We start from the raw sequence: 16,579 nt of genomic DNA, 5'->3' as shown, positions 1-16,579 counted from the left end.
AACGTCACTGCAGTTCTGACTTAAGCCCAATTTATAGTTTGTCACGCAACACTTTTGAAACCGTCTCTCGATAGATATCAGATCAGAGAAACTGATCGAGAGACAGTTATTAGATGAGAATCATATCAGAAAAACTGATTTCGTATCTGTCGAGAGACAGATATCAGATCAGAATCAGATGAGAAAAACTGATCTGATCTGAGGTAGTTTCAAAATTGTCGCATGACAAACTATATTATATATATATATTGGGATTTAGTGTGGTCACTTTTGTATCAGGGCTGTGGCTTTGGTCCAGTCCCAGGTCAGTCCCAACTCTAAATGTAGATAGCCAAGTCAATTCCAAGTCATTAATGTCAAGTCTCAAGTCTAAATGTACAACAGCAAGTCAAGTCAGAACAAACCAATAGTCCAGTATCAATTTCATATCTTCAAGAAAATGAAATATCTAGGAATCTTCAATGCAATATGGTTTAGGATAAAAACTTGGTCATGTGTTTGATTTCTATAATAAGTTTCAAATTCAATCAAATCAATCATTCCATACAAATTCAGGAAATAGAATTTAAATTCTGGAACAAATCTCATCACTTTCAATCTAAGTGTTAGAAAGGTTCCCGCACCGAAGCCGATTCGAGGCTCGATGGCCACCCCGGGGGCCTATTCTGGGCCTCCGGGTCCAGCCAGCTCCCTGGAAACTATTCCTGGATCTATCGAGAGTGATGACATCATTACCGATTACATCACATTGCGACCTACGACATCATCAGATGTGACGTTTGAATGATGACCAATGATGCATGTCATAACCATATAGATGGCAATATGACATCATCAGTGCTGCTGACGTGTTATGACATCAGCGGTGATGTCATATGCTGTCATACGATGAGGCTATATCTAACAGCATATACCAGCACAAGCCACGAAAGTCTAACAACATAGAAATACGCCCAGGACATCACCTCCCAGTCTGACGTGGAAATACGCCCAGGACATCACCTCCCAAGTCTGACGTAGAAGTACATCCAGGAGATCACCTCCCAAGTCTGACATAGAAGTACGTTCAGGACATCACCTCCCAAGTCTGACGTATAAGTACGTTCAGGACATCAACACGAACGACTCACGTTCACGATCGACTCACGTTCCCCCGAAACATGTTGAGACCTTCAAACCCCCATTCACGAGCTTCACTTCGCCGCCTAGACGGTGAGACATGGAAGGCCTTTGAAGAACGCAGAAGAATAACGCCAAAACAAATACCGGCCGAGTCCCGCGCTAGCTGTCGGGCTTCCCCAAGCGCCCTATCAGGCAGAAGCAGCAAGATAGACGAAGGATACCAAACCGCGGAGCAGTCTCCACCTGATTCTCCAGAACATGTTACAGGAGATGCTGGCCAACACAACTATCCCAACCTCCAACGTGCAGTGATGGGCACGCCTGAGACAATGCATGCTAGTGACGAATCAAGCTTGTCACCCAATGGCCAAGAAGACTCTGCTAGCCAACCTGAGGAGGAAGTTCCTCCGGCAATGCCTCCACGAACCGAGGTACCAGGTTGGAACGTGAACGAGTGGTTGGCCCCTTCTGCGAGGAAGCCAGAGGCCTCGCGACATATTGGAATGACTCCGGCGGTAACCTACCACCCCTGGCTGCCTTACACTCAGCCAGGTCCTGATGGATCGCTCCAACAAAATGGTCCTTCAAGCCCGATGCAAGCATTGTCCCAGGAAAGGCCCCGCGATGATCCATCCGCCACCTTGTCCCACCTGGAAAATATGTTGGAGACGGTGCAGGAGCTGGTGAGAAAGAAAGCTGAACTGGCGAAAATGAAAGCCGACCGGAAGTTGATGAGAATGGATCGAATGGAATCCGATATGGCGAGGATGGAACTCAAGCAGGAATTGCAGAGAACGAAGGCAGAGTTTGAGAGATATAAACGGAGTGGCCCGGCCCCCGGGTCGGCCCCATCTGCCTTCCAGGAGTCGAGAATGAAGGATACGAAGAGTGGGAGCTTGAGAAACTCGAGGCGGAGGCCAAAGAGAGGAAAGCCCAATGAGAAGCCATAGAAGCGAAATGGGCATAGGAGGATGCCGATCATCAGGAGCGCTTGGACAAAGCTTTAGGGATGAAGCCAGCTTCTTCCACATGTGGTCCCCAGGCGACCCAGAAGCCTGATTTATCCCATCATGAAAGGGTTCATCCCACCGTCACACTCTCAGTATATAAGATAAGATAAGATAAGATATTACTTTATTGTCAGACAGAGTCCGAAATTTGTCTTGCATCCACAGACACTTGTTTCTCATTTATACATACAACAGTGCAAAACGACAACAAACACCATCCTCAAAGTGCATAGTAGACAAAACAAAACAATAACAAAAGACACGAATAAGGAAAGTGGCTGCAGCGCTTCCTTAGTCCCTATCTAGAGCCTGTAGCCCTGATTCAACAGTTTGACAGCCTGGGGCGCAAATGAGTTCCTCAGTCTGTTTAAGCGAGCCCGTATACAGCTATATACAGCTATAGTGTGTATGTGTGCATGCGTCGTCCTTACCATTGACATATCAATGTCATCGTCCACTACGCATGTGCGGAGTCGACACCCTTTGAACATCAGAGGCTTTTTAAGCACGTGGAATAGGTCCCCAGGCGACAGCATCTCAACAACTGCCTGGAAGGAAAAGCAGCCACACAAACCAGATTAATCTTAAAAAGGTATTAGGTGTAGTATTTTTAAACATCAGTATGTTATTGTCAAATCTGTAGCCTGGTGGAATTAAACACAGGATCTGTTCTCATTTTTTTCCAACTGAATCACTTTTCGTCCTTTTTTCTAAAACATTTATGACAAGAGGAAGTTGAATTGCAGTTAAATGCGCAATTGCAATACTTGAAGAATCAATATCTTTCAGCGCTAATATCGCGTGTAAGGCCCGATGGACGATGCCTGCTGGCCATCGTATTTTATTGTTTATCTTGTTCATGTATGGGCAATATGGCAAATAGGCAAATCTCTCAAAAAGTTGGCCTATCACTTTAACAACGATGTCATTGTCCATCATGATTTTAACTGTGGAAACATTGCGATGCCTATTTGGTTGACATCGCCCAACCCTAATAGTATATACTGTACAGTCTCCTGCCCAGACTTCATCACCATGGTGGAAAAAATAAAATCTAAAATAAAATAAACCATCAGAATATGGGATATATGAAAAAAGGTACCTACCATGCACTTTTCAGGAACAACAAAGATTCTCTCTGCAATCTTAGTGGATCCAAACCACGGCATCAGCAGTTGGGCGATGTCGCTCACTGTATTGTAGTCGACAAGTCGACGTGGCAAGTCGGTTATCATCAGGTGCCTGTGTTTATGCTTTATGAACTGGGAAAATGAAAGCCCGGACAGATCCTGAAAGGAGACATATAGTATGTCATTCATGTAACTGTAATAATGTAACTGTCCCCCCCCCCCCCTGTTGATGTGCTGGTCTGGTCTATGGGAAAATAAATGGCGGATGAAAATCTCTGGTACAGTGCTGAAGCAGGAAGTAGGTGGTCACTTTGCCTCTCTATACAAGTGATGTGAGGAAACCTACCTGACCCCTGGGCCTGGACTCCCTGATGCATCCTGTGAAAGAGACAGAGCAGAGAGAGAGAGTGACAGAGAAGAGTGAAAGAGAGACACAGAGAGAGAAGACAGAAAAATATATCATTCACACATCTTTATAGCGATGCTCTCTTTTTAAAACACGCACACACACAAGTTCCAATGATATGAGTTTTTGAAGGCTGACAGCAATACGCTTGGCTTAGAGTTGACATTTTGTGTCCATATTCACCATTTTACAATTTTCATGTCAGAAACTAGAATGACCGCACTGTGGATATATGCCTCCGCCAACAAGTGAGCAGTCGACATGCATATCTGTCCAGACTTTAACGTTTCAGCCAAATGGCCACCAAGTGGCCATTGTCTGTTTTGTCCTACCTGTCTGTGGTACTTCAGCAGAGGTGGCCATCTTGGCAGACACAGCAGAGTCTTTGCAGACAGTGTTGGAGGCGTCCGCCGTCGATTCAGCTTCCATTTCCGACTGCCTCGCTGTCGCCACATCTTCAAGCAAAAATTAATGTAAGAAAGCTAGACTCCACAAGGTAGAATGAGGAGATTATTTTTTTATAATAAAATAGAATTATGAAATTACGAAGGTACATAACGTACTAATGTGAAAATACATAATTGAAAAGGAAAAATAAATTATATTACTGCATGCTATACACATTTTCCACAAACAACACAGGCACCTAGGCTTGGGCCGATATTCGATACTATTGAACATTATGATGCTCACGGGAATGTCGCAATATTTTCTGTGATATTGCACCCCCACAAAAAAATCTAAAACTTTCCCCACTCCACACAGCTTGTGTTGCATAAATTACATAGGTAATCATGGTTGTAGCGAGTATCTTACTTTTCTACAGTCTGTTTTAAAAAATAATAGCAGGAATATGGCCATTGTCTGTTTTGTCCTACCTGTCTGCGGTACTTCAGCAGAGGTGGCCATCTTGGCAGACACAGCGGAGTCTTTGCTGACAGCGTTGGGGGTCAAAACGGCGTTCAATCCCACAATCCTTTGCATCTACATTAAACAACAATATTCACATTTTGTTGTAATTTTTGCATGCTTAGTTGAAAACATCATTAACATTTTGGTGCGTCCTCCCAGCTCGGGAACACATCAGACACAGAAGTGTCTGAGCCGGACAGTCAGTGATCACTGAGTTCCTACTGCCCTGGATACCCTGGATTATCTCATTCATTCAGGAAAACGGCAATAAATTTGTATTATTTAATTTGTGGAAATATGCGATATGATGACAAAATAGTGCAGAATCTGCAGACTCCGTTCATTTGTTGGGAACCAGAAGCTTTATTATCCTCAGTTTGGCAAAATGATGTAACCAGTGGTGTCCCATTTCCTAGGTAAAGATTTCAAGCCCTACCGCTTGTGGCTCCGTTCTGAAGGGCAAGGGGGAAAGCGAGGGGCACTCAAAAACCAGGGGTAGGGGTAAAATTAAGAAATGGGATTGGGCCATGTGCCAAGTCAGCAGAACCCAAGTCAAGTCAAGTCTCAGGTCTCCTCTTCATTCTTCAAGTCAAGTCTCTAGTGATTAAAACTGAGACACTCGAGTCTGACTCGAGTGCAAGTCATACGACTCGAGCCCCCACCAGAGTGCGACGTGCGTGGTCCTTACCATTGGCATATAGATGTCTTCGCCCACGAGGTGCAAGCTGAGTGTAGACCCTCTGAATAGCAGAGGTTTTTTCTTAGAATGCTGCAGCAAGTCGAACAGCCTCGCAGCCGACGGCATCTCAACAACGGCCTGGAAGGAAAACCAGCCACACAAACCAGATTCATCATTACTCATAAAAGCTGTGTGTGTGTGTGTGTGTGTGTGTGTGTGTGTGTGTGTGTGTGTGTGTGTGTGTGTGTGTGTGTGTGTGTGCGTGTGTGTGTTGGGGGAGATTGTGTGCATGAGGTACAGTAGGGGCAACAGGTAAAGTGATTCAAGTGTACAGCGAAGTGTTCAAGTGAAGTGGACAAGTGACTGGTTCAAGTGTTCATCAGAGTGATGGCCTGTGGGAAGGAACTGTTCTTATGTCTGGTAGTTTTGGTGTACGGTAGGTAGTCTGTGCCGCCTACCAGAGGGGAGGAGTTGGAACAGGTCATGGCCAGGGTGAGATGGGTTTTACTCTGTGATGATCTTTCCTGGTGTACCTGAACCTACTGTACTGTAGTAAAAATGCTTAGAAATGAGCCATTTAATAATAAAACAGTTAACTACATTGAAAAATGAAATGAAAGATGAACGAATGAATGCTCATGATTTGCAAAATGCAATCTGAAAAGACACGTGCCTTTTTTTAATTTGTCCTTCACACAATTCATTTTGGACCTTACTTTACTATTGGACAAGGACAACTTTTTTGTTCTAAAGGAACACAAAATCAGTCGTATATCAGAAAATGGTAAACGGTTTTGCAGTCATTTATTTACTTTGACAGTGCTTGCAACTCTCAATAACGTTTCAACCCATAGGCCTTCTTCAGCGTTGAAGAAGGCCTATGGGCTGAAACATTCGTTGTGTCTGCCTGAAGAGAAAATAAAAACCTTGCAAAAAGGACATCTAGAGTGCTGGCTGTTCTCCTGTCATTCAAATATATATGGACCTAACTGTATATAGAACCATATTCCTGCAACAATCTCATCACCATGGTGGTGGTGCTGCTGGTCGGGGGAGGGCTATGGGAAATATTAAAAAATTTACTTACCATGCACTTCTCAGGAACAACAAACATTCTCTCTCCAATATTAACGAATGTAAATGGCTTGATCAGTTTGCTGATGTCGCCCTTTGTGTAGTGGTTGCCATAGCCAGGCGGCAAGTTCTTTATCATCAGCTGCCTCGGGTTAAGCCTTATGAACTGGGGAGATGGAGAGACAGAGAAAGAGAAAACCCATAAAAGACATTCCAGTTACATTCTTAGGCTGACAGCTGCTTTCATAAGCCGCTTTCACACACAGATCGTGCAAAATTGCAGTTCAAAAGGCCCGCAAAACCGGCAGCCTCGCCACAGAAATTGCTTTCACACACAGCCAAGCAGCACCGCCACATTCCCGTCCTGGGGTGTGCTTTCAAGTGACAGCCACCGCTCCTGGATTGAAAGGCGTTTCAATAATTAAATTAAATAACGTTGTATTACTCGCTTGATTTTACACAGCAGAGCAGTCAGACAAAGAGGAGGAGTGCACAGACACTCCCCCAGCCACACAGTCACACACAGACCCTCACGTTAGTCTGCCAGGAGCCAGGACTCATGTCATGACATGTAGCTTTCCGCTCAGTCAGCGACAGACAGCGTGCTGTCATTATGTAAAAAACAACGAAACAAGCCGTGTGAGCCGTGTGTGCCGCGTGTCCGTCGGTGTTGCAGCGGACTGCTCCAGAACAGAGAGAGAGAGAGAAACAAGCCGTGTGTGCGTCCGTGTAGAGCAGTGGACAGAGAGAGAGAGAGAGAGGCTGCAGGAGCACGCGCAGCCCGTAATCGGCCCCGTCTGAAGCTATTATTATTATATCCGTTAATTTTACCTACTAATGTCAACATCGTTTGAGCATAAAGCCTAACCTACTTACAGGCACGGAGCATTCCTCCTGGCGTCCCTGCAGTCATGATTGTATAGGCTACTTTTTTTTTACTTTCACTCATGCACTTTCTTGCTGCATGAGGTGATTTCCCCTGAATTTTTTTTATGAATGAGCTGACCATTCGCACTGTTCCGGCTTGCTGCTGCTACGCTTTCAAGTGAAGGCGGGTTAACCCGCCGCTGAGACTAGGTCGGCTGGCGGAACGAAAGGCATACAACAATTAGCCACCAACCCGCGTTCACGACTTTCACATCGGAGGCGCGGATCCTATTTTCCGTGCATTTTGCGGCTTTCAAGGCCGGTGTGAAAGCGCCTATCGACAGATGGATGAATAGGAGTTTATAGATACAAGTGACATGAGGAAACCTACCTCAGGCCTGGACCAGGACTCCCACCCGATGCCTCCTGTGAAAGAGACACAGAGCAGAGAGAGACAGAGACAGAGGAAGAGAGAGTGGTAGAGGAAGAGAGTGAGTGATAGAAGGGGAGACAGGGTGACAAGAGGAAGAGAGAGTGACAGAGAGAGAGAGAGAGAGAGAGAGAGTGATATAAAGTCCTATCAATTATTATTAATGATTAAATCATGATAGATAATGTTGAAATAGTTTAAAGTGAGAAAGTGCAGTGTCGAATTCCATGCAATTCGACCAATTGGGGTGGAGCAGTGCAAGCAGAGGGAGGATGGGGAAGGGGGGGGGGTGAAGAGTGGGCATGATCTGTGAATGGGGGGAAAGGAACGGGCACTGCACTAGTTACACCAAATGGCCATTGTCTGTTTCATCCTACCTGTCTGCGGTACTTCAGCATCCATCTTGGCAGACACAGCGGGGTCTTTGCCGACAATCCTTTGCATCTAAATGAAACAACAATATTCACATTTTGTTGTAATTTTTGCATGCTTATTTGAAAACATAATTAACATTTTGGGGCGTCCTCCCAGCTCAGGAACACACCAGAAGCAGAAGTGTCTGAGCCGGCGAACCAGCGAGCATCGAGTCCATACCGTCCCAGATAGCAGCAACTCGGTCCGGGGGAAATGCGTATAACACCGTTATTGAAACGTGACCAACACATTTGTCAGATAAATTAAATTCTTTACGGACACTGGACGTCGCGGAAACCCTGTATAATATGTATAGTATCCTGTAGTAGCCTACAATAATGTTATAATCATGTTTTCCAGGGATTCCTATGAAGATGTATTGCATTCACTTGACAGAAAAAAATCACCCCGTTTTTCTGAATTAATAAGATAATTCAGAGAAACAGCCGTGTTTTTCTGAATTAATGAGATAGGTTTTCAATCAAAATAGATAAATGTGGCTCTTTTTTTCTGATTTAATCAGATTTATCTTGTTAATTCAGAAAAACCACAGAATTAATATTTTGAATGATGATGTAATGAGGGTTGTCCCATTTTCTAGGAAACGATTTCAACCGCTACTGCTTGTGGCTCCTCCGAGGGGCACTCGAAAACGAGGGGTAGGGGTAAAATTAAGAAATTGGATTGGGCCATGTCCCAAGTCAGCAGAACCCAAGTCAAGTCTGAGGTCTTCTCTTCATTCTTCAAGTCAAGTCTCTAGTGATTAAAACTGAGAGACTCGAGTGCAAGTCATACGACTCAAGCCCCCACCTCTGCCATGCATGCTATGCCTCTATATAGTGTGTATGTGTGTGAGTGCGTGGTGCTTACCATTGTCATATAGATGTCTTCGCCCACGAGGTGCAAGCTGAGTGTCGACCCTCTGAATAGCAGAGGTGTTTCCTTAGAATGCTGCAGCAAGTCGAACAGCCTCGCAGCAGACGGCATCTCAACAACGGCCTGGAAGGAAAACCAGCCACACAAACCAGATTCATCTTAAAAAGATATATAGAGTTAGGTCCATACAGTATATATTTGGGCATTGACACAATCTTCATCATTTTGGCTCTGTACACCACCACAATGGACTTGAAATGAATCAATCAATATGTGCTTTAACTGCAGACTTCCAGCTTTAATTTGAGGGTATTTACATCTAAATCAGGTGAACGGTGTAGGAATTACAACACATTTTATATGTGGCACCCCCCTTCTTAAGGGACGAAAAGTAATTGGATAAACTAACATAATCATAAATCGAACGCATTGACATCACCAGACACTGGGTTTCGTCCCTGGTGATGCTCTGCCAGGCCTCCACTGCAACTGTCTTCAGTTCCTGCTTCTTCTTGGGCGTTTTCCCTTCAGTTTTGTCTTCAGCAAGTGAAATGCATGCTCAATTGGATTCAGGCCAGGTGATTGACTTGGCCATTGCAGAACTTTCAACTAGTTTGCCTTAAAAAGCTCTTTGGTCGCTTTCGCAGTATGCTTCGGATCATTGTCCATCTGCACTTTGAAGCACCGTCCAATGAGTTCTGAAGCATTTGGTTGTATATAAGCAGATAATATTGCCCGAAACACTTCAGAATTCATCCTGCTGCTGTTGTCAGCAGTCACATCCTCAATAAATACAAGGGAACCAGTTCCGATGGCAGTCATACATGCCCATGCCATACGGTGGTCTCTACAGGCTTTTTTTTAGATGCTTTCTGGGAGGTTTTCCTGGAGTGTTCTTGATCTGGCCAAATGTTTCTTCACCAGGGAAATAATTCATCGGCCATCCACCACAGTTGTTTTCCGTGGTCTTCCGGGTCTTTTGGTGTTGTTGAGCTCACCAGTGCATTCTTTCTTTTTAAGAATGTATGAAACCGTTGATTTGGCCACACTTAATGTTTTTGCTATCTGACGGGTTTGTTTTGATTTTTCAGCCTAATGATGGCTTGCTTCACCGATAGTGGCAGCTCTTTGGACGTCATATTGAGGATTGATAGCAAACCATTCCAAATGCAAAGACCACACATGGAAAGACCTCTAGACCTTGTATCTGCTCCTTGTAAATGGAATAACGCAGTAATAACACCTGGCCATTGAACATCTGAGCAGCCAATTGTCCAATTGCTTTTGGGCCCGTCCAATGAGTTCTGAAGGGGGGTGCTACATATAAAATGTGTTGTAATTCTGAACAGATTATGAGATAAAACAAGGTCCCTACCATGCACTTTTCAGGAACAATGAAGATTTCCTCAGCAATATTAATGAATGCAAACGGCATCAGCAGTTTGCCGATGTCGCCCTCTGTGTAGTCATGGTGATGCGGCAAGTTTGTTATCATCATGTGCCTCAGGTTAGCCTTTATGAACTGGGGAAATGGAGAGACAGAGAAAGAGAAAACCCATAAAAGCCATTCCAGTTACATTCTTAGGCTGACAGCTGCTTTCATAGACAGACGGTCTGACCTGAGTCAAAGCCACTGACAGATGGATGAATATTTAAGCAATATAGCATGAGAGCAAGTGTGTTGTGGCAAATATATCCCGCTGATCAGCTGTTATCCCACGAGGCCGCAGGCACTTATGTATCAACTACACACTCCATGTGTAGTTGATGTTGTGGGATAACTGCCACAACACACGCAGCTCGAGTGCTATATTGCTTTTATAAAACGGTTTCCAAGTATGATAATATAATAATAATAATAATACTATAAGTCCGACTGGCATGGCAGTCTGATAGAGTCAGTTGAAACACTACTGTAAGGCGGGACTGCAAGAACGTGCGGGTGATTTGATTGGATCGTTCTGGAGACTGAAGTTGACATTGGCCAATCCTGGCGCTTGCTGAGAAGCTGAGAGCTTTCTGGAAAGCCCCGACACGCTAGCCTAGGTAAACCCAGCCCCCACGTGACCTGCTCTCTCAGTTCCCAGTCACTAGTCATAGTGACTGAGAACAGGTCTGAGAGCAGGTCACGTGGGGGATGGGTTTACCCAGGCTACCGACACGCAGCTCGAGCGCAGCGCTGCATTCTCAGCGCTTGCTGAGAAGCTGAGAGCTTTCTGCAAAGCCCGACACCAACTAACGATGCAGGGTTAAATGCGGGGTTAACAGCCTTTCTTTTGCAAAGAAGACATTAGCCCGCGTCTATTCTTGTACAAAACATAATTTTCTGCGAAGTATTAGTAAAGTTATAAGCGAAGATCGATTCACAAGGATCTGACAGCTGTCTCCGCCATTTGTTTTTTCTACATTGTCATTTGAGGTAACCAAAGCCTTTTAGTAAGAGAGTTGCCATGGCAACCATAACCCATGGCCATGGGTTATGAGAGTGGGTTACAGGATTTATACAATGGCTGTGAACCAATCAGATTGCTTGATTTGAGAGAGCCGTTTTATAACAGTTTATAGATGTGACGTGAGGAAACCTACCTGACTCCTGGACTCGGACTCCCACCCGATGCATCCTGTGAAAGAGACACAGAGCAGAGAGAGTGACGGAGGGCGAGAGAGAGGGATAGATGGGGAGAAAGAGAGGGAGAGAAATATAACATCATGACCACGTTCACACATCTTTATAGATGCTCTCTTGTCCAAACACACACACACACACACTAAAGAAGGGATACTCAACTTGCTTTGCCTGGGGGCCACTTTCGTGAAATGATAGAAGGCCAGGGGCCAGTTAATAAACAGGCAATATACATTTTTCTGTAGCAGTTTGTAGGTTTTTGGGGTGTCAGCCGGAGTTTAGTCTGACAATGTTGTGCACACCGGATAGTTAGTTAGGTTAAGTTAGTTATAGGTTAAGTACATACATAAGTGCCTGGGTAGCGAGCAGATGGCGGTATTTGACAATTTAGCAGCTAAATCATAGATTATTGAAAGATATTCCATATTCCAGACTGAAATGCTATAACAGAAGTGGAGTATTGGACAGAATGATATGAACATTTGGACACTTATTCAGCGGGTATCTTGCATGTTGCATTCAGGTGCACTGTAAAAAGAAAGAAAAAAAATTTGCAATTCCATCATGGGCCCGCGGGTCGCATGTGGCCCGCGGGCCGCAAGTTGAGTATCACTGCACTAGAGTGTGTGTGTGTCATCATGTGTGTTATCATCACTGATGATGTCACTGGTGATATTACCGATGTTTTACCAAAATTGGCCACCTAGATTTTTGTCACGTCAAAGTGTGGTCACAAGCCAAAGCAGAGGCCGAGCTACATGCGGCGAGCCTGCACAAGCCTAGGGTTTCGGCCCCAAAGGGGTCGATTCCCTACTTACACCAAATGGCCATTGTCTGTTTCATCCTACCTGTCTGTGGTACTTCAGCAGAGGCGGCCATCTTGGCAGACACAGCGGAGTCTTTGCAGACAGTGTTGGAGGCGTCCGCCGTCGATTCAGCTTCCATTTCCGACTCCCTCGCTGTTGCCACATTTTCAAACGAAAGTTAATTTAAGGAAATTTAAGGAAGGGATTTTGAAAGCTAGTCTCCACAGGGTAGAATCTGGAGATTACTTTTTTTTAATTATAAGATCAAATTATGTATTATTATGAAACTACGAAAGTATATAATGTAATACTGTAATGTGAAAATACATAATTCAAAAGGAGAAAGAATTTAATACACATTTTCCACAAACATCACATGCACCTACTGTAGGCTTGGACCGATATTCGATAATACTGTATTGAATAACAAAAAATGGCAAGAATGAGCCAAATACACCAAATGGCCATTGTCTGTTTCGTCCTACCTGTCTGTGGTACTTCAGCAGAGTCGGCCATCTTGGCAGACACAGCGGTGTCTTTGCTGACAGTGTTGGAGGCGTCCGCCGTCGATTCAGATTCCATTTCCGACTCCATCGCTGTCGCCGCATCTTCAAATGATATATTACATTATGAAATTACAAAAGTACATAATGTAATAGAGTAACCAGGTCCTTCAATCTCAGTGTTACAAGGTTGTTAATAAACTGTGAATTTGAAAATGTGATCAACCCTTGTGGACATTTTGTTTCCGATCTACCTTACGTATTGGTATCAAAGTGAAAATGTATCGTGACAACACTAGTCTACATGTACTGTATATAAATGCATTCAAAAGGCTGTTTTCTCTCACATGATGTTTCCAGCAGTTTCTTGGACAGTTGTTGGCTGTTGCCCTTCTGTTGGCGGCTGGATGATCTTCCTGATGACTTTTGTGTATTTTTGTTTTGTTTGTTTTTTGCAATTCCATCGCGGGCCACACAGGGGGCACCCGCGGTCGCATGTGGCCCGCGGGCCGCAAGTTGAGTATCACTGCACTAGAGTGTGTGTGTGTGTCATCATGTGTGTTATCATCACTGATGATGTCACTGGTGATATTACCGATGTTTTACCAAAATTGGCCACCTAGATTATTGTCACGTCAAAGTGCGGTCACAAGCCAAAGCAGAGGCCGAGCTACATGCGGCGAGCCCGCGCAAACCTAGGGTTTCGGGGCCGATACCCTAATTACACCAAATGGTCATCGTCTATTTCGTCCTACCTGTCTCCGGTACTTCAGCAGAGGCGGCCATCTTGGCAGACACAGCAGAGTCTTTGCAGACAGTGTTGGAGGCGTCCGCCGTCGATTCAGCTTCCATTTCAGACTCCCTCGCTGTCGCCACATCTTCAAACAAAAGTTGATTTAAGGAAATTTAAGGAAGGGATTTTGAAAGCTAGTCTCCACAGGGTAGAATCAGGAGATAATTTTGTTTATCATAAAATAAAACAACATATTACATTATGAAATTACCAAAGTACATAATTTAATCATGTGAAAATACGTCATTCAAATGGAGAAAGAAATTACTTTCCTGCATGATATACACATTTTCCACAAACATCACATGTACCTTCTGGAGGCTTGGGCCAATATTCGGTAATATTGAATTACAAAATATAGCAGGACTGAGCAAATTACACCAAATGGCCATTGTCTGTTTCATCCTACCTGTCTGTGGTACTTCAGCAGAGGCGGCCATTTTGACAGACACAGCGGGGTCTTTGCAGACATTGTTGCAGGTGTCTGCCGTCAACTCAGCTTCCATTTCCGACTGCCTCGCTTTTTTTTTTGCTTTTTTTCTTTCTCTCTTTTTTTGTTTTATTTTTTTTGCTGTTGCCGCCTCTTCAAAAGAAAAGGAAATTTAAGGAAGGGATTATCATTTTGAAAGCTAGTCTCCAGAGGGTAGAATCAGGAGATGACCTTTTTTCATAACATAAAATAATATTATGTTATGAAATTACAAAAGTACATAATGTAATAATGTGAAAATACATCATTCAAAAGGAAAAATAAATTACATTACTGCAAAATATTTTCTATGATTCCACCCCCTTCCACACACCTTGTGTCACTTAGGGTGCTTTCTTACTGGGGAACACTTGCGAATGTGAATGCCAACTCTACAGAACCACGTAGACAACACACAGGTAAGGATACACTCCATGTGTAGTTGATGATACAAGTGTACTCTGAAAGTGTTCCGTTCCCGAGCACTGAAGAAATGTTGTAATTTGAAAGCTGACCAGCGGGGGAGAGGGGAGGGGGGGAAAGGGGGGCAATCGTACTCTGGCACGGAATGAAAGCAATCGTTTCCAGTGAGAAAGCACCCTTAGACTACATAGCTAATCATAGTTGTGAGTATTTTACTTTTCCACAATAGAATGAGGAGATTACTTATTTTTGATCATAAAATAAAATAATATATTACATTATCAAATGACAAAAGTACATAATGTAATGTGAAAATACATCATTCAAAGGAAAAATAAATTACATTACTGCATGATATACATATTTACAGTAAGCTTGGGCCAATATCCAGTTGAATATCATGATGTTCACAGGAATATTGTGAAAGTCTTGGACTTGCTCACCGTGCAGCCTGAAGACTCGGTAGCCAGGGAGCTCCTTCAGGTGGCTGAACCAAACGACCAGCCGGTCTGCATCCTCTGGACACTCAAACTCTATGTACACCTGGAAAACACACACACACACACACACACACACACACACACACACACACACACACACACACACACACAAACACACACACACAGGAGAGGCAAGTGAAATTGATTTCATTATCGTCTATCAGTGGGATGATAATTGTGATGATCTGGAGATTTTGGAATATATCATATCATTTTGGATTTAAAAACACTGACAAAACTCAGGGTCCCCTTGTGTGGGACCCCAGGCACAATATCTCCCATAAGCACCTTATGTGGCTGGTAATCATGTTGTAATATTGAATATTGATAATATATGTATGTTTTTCTTTTCTTTTCCTGTGACTGAGCGTGTTCATTTGTCTTGTCTGTGCATTGTTCTCAAAAATTGAAAATAAAATATTGGAAAAAAACTGAGAAAAAGGTATGGTAGAAATATGACTTAGTTTTGTTTGACATCACACTTAACATTACCATTCAGTACAATGGGATGGATTTCAATGTGATTGTACAGGGTTCCTCCCCAGGGAGGCTTTCCAGGCACGTCCAGCTGGGAAAAGGCAATGGGGCAGACCGGGGAGCAGGTGGAGTGATTACATCTCCACACTGGCCTGGGAACGCCTTGGGATGCCCCAGTCAGCGCTGGTTCATGTGGCCAGGATAAGCAGGTGAAGATGGATGGATGTATCATGGGATTTTAACGTGAGACCAAAGTGTGAGTGTGGGTCTACCTTGGTCAGCATAGGCAGGTAGTTCTTGACCCCTCCTATCTTTGACAGCGCCGCCCTGAGGTGTCTTTCATCGCCAGACGATGCAACGTTGCAGACACCCACCACTTGCTTTGCTTTGATCTGACTTGCAGCCTGGAGGAGGAGACAGGAAGACAGGTCCCACACCAGGAAGTAAGCAGGAAGGAAAACGGAGAAACTGAATGAGTTTTTAAAATGGAGGTTTGCAGTTTACAGTTTTTATGTTGAAAAGTCTTTGCTAGCTGCTGCCCTTGTTATCTTGTCTCCGTTATTATTAAAATGATTACAATTTCTTTGTCATTATTGCAATGTAACGACTAAAAATAAAAACACGACGTGGGAAGTCAAAGTAACGGGAGTAGAGCATTGTTGATTTTGTTATTTTCATAGGATCTGTTAATGGTAAGCAATGCAATCAAAAAATAACCTTAGCCTTTAAAGTAGGGAGATGAGATTAGTGTGTGTGTGTGTGTGTGTGTGTGTGTGTGTGTGTTACTTACAGCACCGCTCAGGGTCATCAGAAATGTATAAAAGCCAGCCTGAAACAGACACATCAGAGCCGACAGTGTTGAGTGGAATATTCCTTCAATGAAGATTCATACAATGTATATATGTATGTATGTACTGTGTGTGTGTGTGTGTGTGTGTGTGTGTGTGTGTGTGTGTGTGTGTGTGTGTGTGTGTGTGTGTGTGTGTGTTTGTAGAGTTAGGTCCATATATATTTGGACATTGGACACAATCATCATCAGTTTGGCTCTGTACACCACCACAA

The 16,579-nt window shown here is 43.8% G+C and overlaps 1 protein-coding gene across 1 annotated transcript; it reads right to left on the bottom strand.

Annotated features, from left to right (window-relative positions):
- Nucleotides 1-2,434: 2,434 nt before the first annotated feature.
- LOC310780692 (uncharacterized protein) lies at nucleotides 2,435-14,219 on the bottom strand (the record flags this gene model as incomplete). The annotated part of the gene is made up of 17 exons (XM_083641203.1): nucleotides 14,058-14,219; nucleotides 13,611-13,733; nucleotides 12,838-12,960; nucleotides 12,395-12,505; nucleotides 11,507-11,541; nucleotides 10,296-10,442; nucleotides 8,915-9,043; nucleotides 8,008-8,074; nucleotides 7,592-7,626; nucleotides 6,347-6,499; nucleotides 5,269-5,397; nucleotides 4,547-4,652; nucleotides 4,001-4,123; nucleotides 3,609-3,640; nucleotides 3,239-3,421; nucleotides 2,564-2,680; nucleotides 2,435-2,470 (listed from the first exon to the last, which is right to left on the bottom strand). Exons 1-17 carry the CDS (start codon nucleotides 14,152-14,154, stop codon nucleotides 2,435-2,437), a joined length of 1,746 nt encoding a protein of 581 aa, XP_083497329.1. The 5' UTR covers nucleotides 14,155-14,219.
- Nucleotides 14,220-16,579: the final 2,360 nt, after the last annotated feature.

Source organism: Poromitra crassiceps, assembly GCF_964638095.1.
Source record: "Poromitra crassiceps genome assembly, chromosome: 8".
Lineage (NCBI taxonomy): Eukaryota > Metazoa > Chordata > Actinopteri > Beryciformes > Melamphaidae > Poromitra > Poromitra crassiceps.
This window is presented reverse-complemented; position numbering and strand designations above follow the sequence as displayed.